Here is an 8,147-nt window from a genome sequence, read left to right on the forward strand (position 1 = left end):
TCTAAGCAGGGCAAGAGCCAGGATTGTGTTTTTGCTGAAGTGACTGCTTTTCCAGACAGATTGAGGGTACGCGGCCCTGTGGGCCAAATCCCCACCTGGTGCAGGCCAGGCATGAGGACCAATGGGGCTGCCCAGCTGAAGATGCAGATCCAAAGAGCTTCCTATTCTATTCAACAAGGCATGCAGGACCTCACCAAGTCAGGGCCTGGACACAAACAAGAGAGGCAAGACGGGGTAGGAAAAGATTCTGGTCCACAGTCCCTTAATGAAAAGTAAGCAGAGATCTGTAAACACTGTCCCAAGACCTGAGCCTCCCAAACTCAGCTCTCCCAGCTGCTGAATTGAGGTTTAGCTTTTTGAGGGGGGCAGAATCACAAAATGGCTCTAAATGTGGAGCTGTCTGAAAGTATCCATGCTGCAATTAGCATGGGGACTTTGTAGTTTGCTCTTTCTCCCCCGTTGCACTTAAATCGGAGCAGTAGAAACTTTGAAACAGGGGAAAGCCTTTTAATGTCAGGCAAATAACTTGCGGAGGCCAGTCTCTCGGAAGACCATAGGGTGCTCACCATCCACTGAAGCCATTCACTGTCTTTAAGGGGCTTTGTTCAGGCTACCAGCACTCAAAAGACATCACTCCTCAAAAGCTTTGGCCCTGTTTTACAGTATGCTATTTGTTTCACCTGGATCCTTTCAACTGTTGTTCTGCTTCCCAGTAAAAAGAGAAACATCCCATTAGCAGAGCCACGAGTTTGCCAGCCTGTGCTGCTAGGTACATTCAGTCCTTTAGACGTCCTCCCCATTTTCACTGAGGGAGATGGTGTGTGTTTTAGTGGTTGGCACTTTACAGTTTTCATGGACAAGGTTCCCTGAAGTGCCTGCACAGCAGCATTCCTGAAGGAAACCTTTACTTTTTGCCTTGGCAGCAGTACAGTCCTTAGAAACTGCATTTTTTGCAGGCATGCTTTGAACAGCAGAGAATATCTTCCATTCGCAGACCCCATCTGACTTGGAAATCTTATAGAAGGTTTCTCCTGAGCCAACAGGGATACGGACCACGCCTTTGCCACTCTCCATGCTTTGGCTAGTGGGATGGTTGAGGTTGAAATTTGGGGATTGCTTCTTTGCTGCTTGCTTCCTTGGGAGGCACTGGGCTCTCAGGACATTTTGGAACGCTTTCTTAAACTCTTGACTTGAGCACGGATAGATTATGGGGTTGATGCAGCTGTTTAAATATCCAAGCCAAAATGTTATTTTAAAAAGTGTGTCCGGGGGTTTGATTGCAGGAAAGAAAGAACCTAAAATGGAAAATATACAGTGTTAAGGCCGAGGCAGTGAGAAATTTCAGGTAACCAAAGAAACTTAAACACTGGAAAAAAATAAATAAGATTCTGTTCTGTCTTGGAAAATTTATGACTCAAAGCCCAATCCCCGCAGGAACAAGTCTTTCATAAGGAATGGTGTCTTACAATTACATGGATGTTCTATCAGAGATTGATTCAAGATATCTACTTTATTATACAAGCATTACATTCCAATTCATAGCCAGAGAGGCAAGAAAGAGGACCTGTATCCAGGGACAGAGGAAAACTGCTTCCTCTGGGACTTCTAATTCAAGATTAGTTAGCCAAATACCAGTCATATCTAGGAGGTCATCGAAAGGGGTTTCACTAGCAAGAAAATGGCACCACTTCAGAAGTCGGAGTAAGTGAAAAGTAGGATTACCAAGTTGACTGCATTTCAGCTAGAAGTATTAAAAGTTATTAGAAGTTTTGGGTACTCATTTTCCCTTGAAACCTTTAGAAAATCTAAGTTCCCACATTTTTCAGTCTCATGGAATGCATCTAAAATTTGAAGAAGTTAAGGAAAGGTTCCTTTTTATAGCCGTGAACATTAGAACCACTCCTGGAAAAAACTGATAGATACTTGCAAGGTTACTGCTCAGAGACAATTTTAAAAGCATGAACTTAAATGGCTCCTTCTCAAGGAAAGTACTGTGGGGCTTTTTATTCTGTGGGGCAGGATAATGGTAAAAAAATGAGAAATTGTTTGACAAATCTTACTCAGTGTATCAGTGACAGAGCCATAAATGGTGTATTCGTTAGTCCTCACTGCCTTGATCCAACAGCAGTCAACTATAAGTGACCATGTGAATTGAAGATGAAATACCATTAGTAATAATCTTTTTAAAAAATAGATTATGATAACATAGGATTTAATTATGAGTTACCTGCTGATTTAAAATCTTGGGAACATTTTTTCCTAAAGCCAAACCTTTGTGGTTTTGCTGAACTACAACTTGTTTAACTGCTGGTATAAGCAAGTTTTTAACTTTGAATTATTTGAATAGGATATCCGTAAATGCTGAAGAGATTTGTTCATGGAGAGATGTTGTTATAGAGCTGCAGAGACATCTCTAAGATACTGAAGAGTTAACACTGCTGCTTACGGAGCATTGTTTAGAAATTTGGTGCTTTTCTTGAATGACGCTGGAAGGTGGCCATGTAACAAGATCCTATAATTCTCTTATTTGGTACTTCTCTTGCTTAGAAATGAAAACAATATTGTCTGAATGAACCAGAAACTCAGTGTGATGCTGGGGTGGGAATAAGCGACAGCAGCACTTCTAGGACCAATTTTGCAAAATGAATCTAGAAACCAGAGAAAGAGAAAAATATTTGCCATATCTTGTCAAGGGGAAAGGCTGTTTCTTCCCTTCTTTAAAAGAAAGGGGGGGAAAAAAAAAAGTGGTTCTATCATATGGGCATACCAGTGTCAGTAACTAGTTCGGGCACAGGAAGAAAAATAATTTCCCAGAAAATATAACTGGCTTGTTTTGGACTTCATCATCAAGCTTATAATAAATAGAATTTCTAGCACTGACAAATGCTTGTCTTCCTGCATCCCCCCCAGAAACCCATGTGTCTTGAAAGAAATACTGTGAAAGATGCAGGTCTCCATGCATCTGTCATCCTCTGCAGTTTAACTATGTCTGTAAGCAGCTCCTAAGCTTTACGGGGATCGATCTGTTTGTTGGACCTCCCCTGACTTAGGAAAAGCTAATAATGCAATCAGAGGGTGTTCTAATTTAATTCTGAGAGCTGCTGAACTTAGGTTTGAATCTTCTTCCCGTCTTTGTCAAACAAAGCTACAGCTAGTGCAGCAAATGCTTTTAAGCAGCAGAAGCCGGAGAGGAATTCTCAGGGTGTTTTTGCCTGTGTGAGAATGTATCAAAATACTGCCTGAACGAGAGACACAAATAGTGCAGCGTGATTAATGACTTGCTCATGCTGCTGAACATGGTGTCTGCTGTGAAACGTGAAGCCATGTCTTCTTGCTGTGGCACCAGCTCCAACCCTCTGAGTGGAGCTGATGTGCCCAGAGGACATGGTGCTGTCAGGGAAGATGTAGGAGATGTGGCAGGGTGAGAAGCCTTCCAGTAATCTCTGACCTGGGAGAGGTCTGCTAAGACCCAGGCCATCTGGTGTGTGTTGGAGCAGCAGAGAAGCGAGACCGAGCCGGAACACCCAAAGGCAGTGCAGAACATGGACACAGGAGTTCCCTCTGTATTGCAGCAGCAAAACCTCTGGTTCCAACCCCAGTTACAACCCGGGCATCAAGTACAAGTCTTGCTGCCTCTGTGACTGCTTCTGTGTTGCTCCAAGGTAGAGCAGTTTTACTATCAGTTTCGATATCAACCAGTTTTTAAGACCAAAAATGTTGTGCTAAAGAAAACAGATTCTGTTTTGCGGTTAAGCAAGAGTGAGCAGGCGTATCCATGACCTAGAATTTTTCTCAGCAAATTAATGCTGCTTTCCTTTCCTGAAAAACAACTAAATAATGTTCTCAAAGAACTTTCTGGCTGAAGTCATTGGCAGATGAAAAATAACGAAAGGCTTCTAAATGCCCAAATCGTGCTCAATTTTTTCTTTATTTCCTCATTTAATTGCAGCGTATCTACTGCTTTCCCATTTTGTGTTAAGACAAAAGTTGAAAGAAATCTTGGTTCAGGGGATCAGCTGTGTGAGGCTGAGTGTTAAAATGGGTAAACAATAACAATTCTTGTTTGCCGCAACTTCTGGCTCACTTTAAATGGAATGCTAGTGCCTTGCCAAAGCCTGTTAAAAATAGAAAATAGCCAGTGTCAGAGTCTGTCTTTTGCTCTTTTTTTGGGGTGGGGATCTGAATGCTAATTTATTAATGTAACCTTTTTTGGTTCATCAGTGTATAGACTTGTTGCCTTGGAACAACACAGTGAAAAGAAAAGGAGGTGGCTCTAACAGCATACAAACTTTGCTATCTGTAAACTCCATCACATGCTGTCTTTAACTCTTTCTTTCTGGGGTGGGTACAACTTGGGCTTTGGGACAGCAGCTTTGCTCTGCTGTGCACTTGGTTGTGCTAGTCAGTGATGTTTCATAAGCTTAGACCAGCTAAAGCTCTGTCTGTAGGCTTCCTTGTAACTGTGTTGTCCTGTGAATGTCCAGTACTAATGTCAGTAAGAAGAAACGTTGGCAGTAGCATCTTGAAAGGGCTGAGGCTGAAACTGGTAGTCAATGGACCCAATATGTAACAGGTCTAGATGAAAAATCAAAGCAGAAATAATTTGGACTTACTTACGCTGACAGCTTACTCAACTTCCAGAGCAGTATGAATTGAAGATCAGCATGTCTAAACCTCGAGGCACTGAATTATTGTGTAGGGTGCAAAAAATATTTCACCTCCTGCATCTTTTCTGTATAATGAGCAAAATCCTTCTGTATGACGCAGGACTGCTGTGAGGAACTATTGACATGTTAGCCTTTGGTTAGTGCCTCCATAGAAGTGTGATGTCCTATTCGAAGGGCTGCAGAAAGCAATGCCCTTCTATTCCAGACACCTGGCTACCTCTGTATTTCAGAAACTTTCCCTCATCTTTTCTGTTGGCTACCTGAGTATCTGGCAAAAGGGAGAAACTATCATATTCTCCAAGTCCTTGGGGAATTGGAATGTATTCTTTTCTTCCAGGCCTTTTAATATTCAGTGATGTTGCTGTCATGATTAATATCAGTGGTTGATGTATCTGGTAGCAAGCGGGAGTCATTTTCAAACAGTGCTGCTAAGCCTGGTGATAAAGTGTTTTGTTCAGTGTGCTGAAACATTGAACCGGGCAGTGGCTGGCAGCTCAAGTCAGATGAGTTCAAAGTAAAATAAAACATAGGCTTTGTGTTTTGTTTTGTTTTTTTAAAACAATGACCATCATTAACTATGAGATTAAACAACCAGGTGGCATGATGAATTGTCTCTTCTTGAAGATATACGGTATAAGACTGTTTCTTACGTAGCAGTAGGCAGTACAAAAGAAATGTGGTGAAACTGGGTTGAGCAGTTCAGTGTCCTTATCCATTCAGTCCTTGACCACTTGGCAGCTGTCAATTAGTGTCCACTTGGGTTTGGACACTTGCCTACTAGCAGCCAGGACTGAGAAAACAGAATTATTTTATCACCTGATTCTCCAGGGCAAGCTTTTCTAATTCTCTCACTCTAGCCTAGGTGTAATCACAGATTAATAAAGTGCTGCAGTCCAGGTATCCTCCGATAAAGTTGGATAGTGAGCAGCAGTTGAGAAGTGAAAAGTTTTCTTTCTTAAAACTGATTCTTTATGCAAGTCACAGGCTTTAATGTCTTGTCCAGGACACTGTCAGGAATAAAATGGTAAATAGCGGCAAAGCTGATAACAGTTTAGTGGCTTCATCCATTTTCTCCCTGCAGTCTGTGCTAGAGGAAGAGTAAAGAAAACTTCAGCTGATCTTTTAATGCCTTTGACTTGTAGATTGACTAAATGATGCTCTAATTCCTGCTTTGTTTTCAAAAGGTTGAGGACTCTCAAGTGTCAGTAGCACAATTCAATTCCTTGTTATAGGAAAATTAAATAAAATAAAATGTAGTATTAGCCTCCTGAGATCCTTTGCCATTAAGTATTTCATCACTCACCCCTGAAAATGTCAGGATTGCATTCCCTTCCCTCATCATGTATTTTCCTATTTGTCAACTCAAAGTTTCTTCAGATCTGAAAGATAAGTTTTTCATGTACCTCCTGGTGAGTAAGTGCCAATTCAGTCACAAAGATGTAATTTGACTGTGTCATTTGTCAGAAGTTACAGAGCTGCTTGATTATAGGTTGCTTAAAAAACAGTATTGATGTCGTGCGTTGTTTCACTGATGGACAGCAGAGAGGGATTTAGAAGCTGCCAGACTGCAGAAACTCAAGTTATTTGTTTACTCTGTATGGTTTTTGTCAGCATCATGGGAATAAGATCCCATATGTGTGACCCATGGACCCACAGTGGTGTTAAAATCCATCTCTCCTACTAAATCTTGCAGCTCTGTTCAGGTTCACTACTTTTTTCCCCCCCTTCTGTGCTGTATGTTACAGATTCCACTCAGGAGATGACAGCGGTGCCTGTGCACCTTGTGAGCAGAGAACCAAATTATATTAGTGTTACGTTATCAGCGCTTAAAGTGTCCTAGGGAATCAGAAGTACCCATTTTAAACCTTGCAGAGAAGACAAAAATCCTAGCGTCTCTTGCCTCTGACGTATAGGAAATACGCCTCCGGAACCACAGCGAACTGGAAACAGGGATAGTGGTCTGGTTTACAGGGAGACAAAGCTTAAAACTCAGGTCCTGGGATCTGCCCTAAAGGGGTCAAGCCAGAGGGCAGCAGCTATTCCAGAGCAATTGCCCTAAAGACCCAGAGGATAAAGCACAGAGGACACTGATGTCCCCACGTAGATTAACTCTGTACCAGGGGCACCCTCCATCTCTCGTGAGGCAGTCTGCTCTACAAACATTGATGAATGTGTTGCATCTTCTGTTCCCAAGCTCAGTGTTAGCACTGAACTTTATTCCATAAAACTGGCACTCTATATTGCATCTCGGGTCAAACACAAACCACCCCTCGGAAAGTATGTTTTTATATATATATGTATACATCTGTATTGCTGCAGGCATGCAACAGCTGCACTCAGTACATACATGCTCTCCCAGCACGTCTCAACCCTGCTGCTCCCTTATGGAAAGTATGTTCTGTGGGAACACAAAATGGGATCAAAGAACCCTTGAACAGTAGGAAATGCTTCTGGGTTTTGTATAATCAAATTAACGTAACAAATGCAGAACAGCGGTTTGTAGACATGAGGAAGAGTAAAAGCCTGCATCTGGCAAGTCTTGCACGTTTACAGCTGTTCCTGTCTCAGGGCCTGGAATATTGTGGCTGATTCAGGGGGGAAATGAGAGTGGCTTTGTGCCTAGATATCCCTGACCCATAGTAAATGGCTGTAGAGGGAGTGAGAGTGTTTCTCTTCTCAAAAGAATTCAGGACGGTGTGGGTGTTTGGACACAGGTGAGAGGTGGAAAGGACAGGCAACAGGGTCAGTCTGGGAATGGTGCTCTGATTATTTGGAATTTTCAGACCTAATTTATGCTGCGTTTCATATTCTACCCACTTACGATGGATGATATTTCTGGCAAAGAGCAAACATCTCAGCAAGCAACTATTTCCAGATTCACTGTGGGCAGTTGCAGATTTAGAAAGCCGATAAAAAACCATGGGAAGGTAAACTGAGGTTTTGTTACCCATGTAAACCCAAATAATCACGTTGTTTTACAAATTAGTTTCATTGTTGTTGAAATTCCAGCTCCCATGCTGTTACTGCCATGGAATGATTCTGGATCTTGTTGCTCACATTTTTAAGATACTTGATATTCTTCCGAAGCCCTCACTCTCGGAGTCATGCACTCAGAACAAAATCATAGCTTTCCTTTAAAAATTAAAACAAAACCCAAGCGGGTGGTTCAGAGAATAGTTTGAAAAGATGAGTCTGTCTCAGCCTGTCTCATGAGTTTGTCACTACGTGGTTGTCGGTCATGATTTTGGAATCCTTGGGGTTAGCAGTACGGGAATTATCTTCTTCAGCAAAAGCTGAGAGTATCTATCCGTTATGTACCCAAATTGAAGACAAGTCCTGACATTTGCTGGGTGGGGTGGGAGAATCACTCATGGCCTTTCAATCACTAAGAAATCCTAAATTGTGCCATGACATTTGAGGGCGAGTGAAAAATTACATTCTTGGTTCGTGTACTCCAGAGAATTGAAAGTGGTGAAAACA

General features: G+C 42.1%; 1 protein-coding gene across 1 annotated transcript in view; it reads right to left on the minus strand.

The window, feature by feature from the left end:
• Window positions 1–783: 783 nt before the first annotated feature.
• Window positions 784–8,147, minus strand: part of ADRA1A (adrenoceptor alpha 1A) — a 14,555-nt gene continuing 7,191 nt past the window's right edge. The window contains exon 2 of the mRNA XM_009635792.1: window positions 784–1,295. Coding sequence (XP_009634087.1) covers window positions 784–1,295 — 512 coding nt within the window. The remainder of the gene's footprint in view (window positions 1,296–8,147) is intronic.

This window comes from Egretta garzetta, unplaced genomic scaffold (assembly GCF_000687185.1).
Source record: "Egretta garzetta isolate BGI_Z169 unplaced genomic scaffold, ASM68718v1 scaffold233, whole genome shotgun sequence".
Classification (NCBI taxonomy): domain Eukaryota; kingdom Metazoa; phylum Chordata; class Aves; order Pelecaniformes; family Ardeidae; genus Egretta; species Egretta garzetta.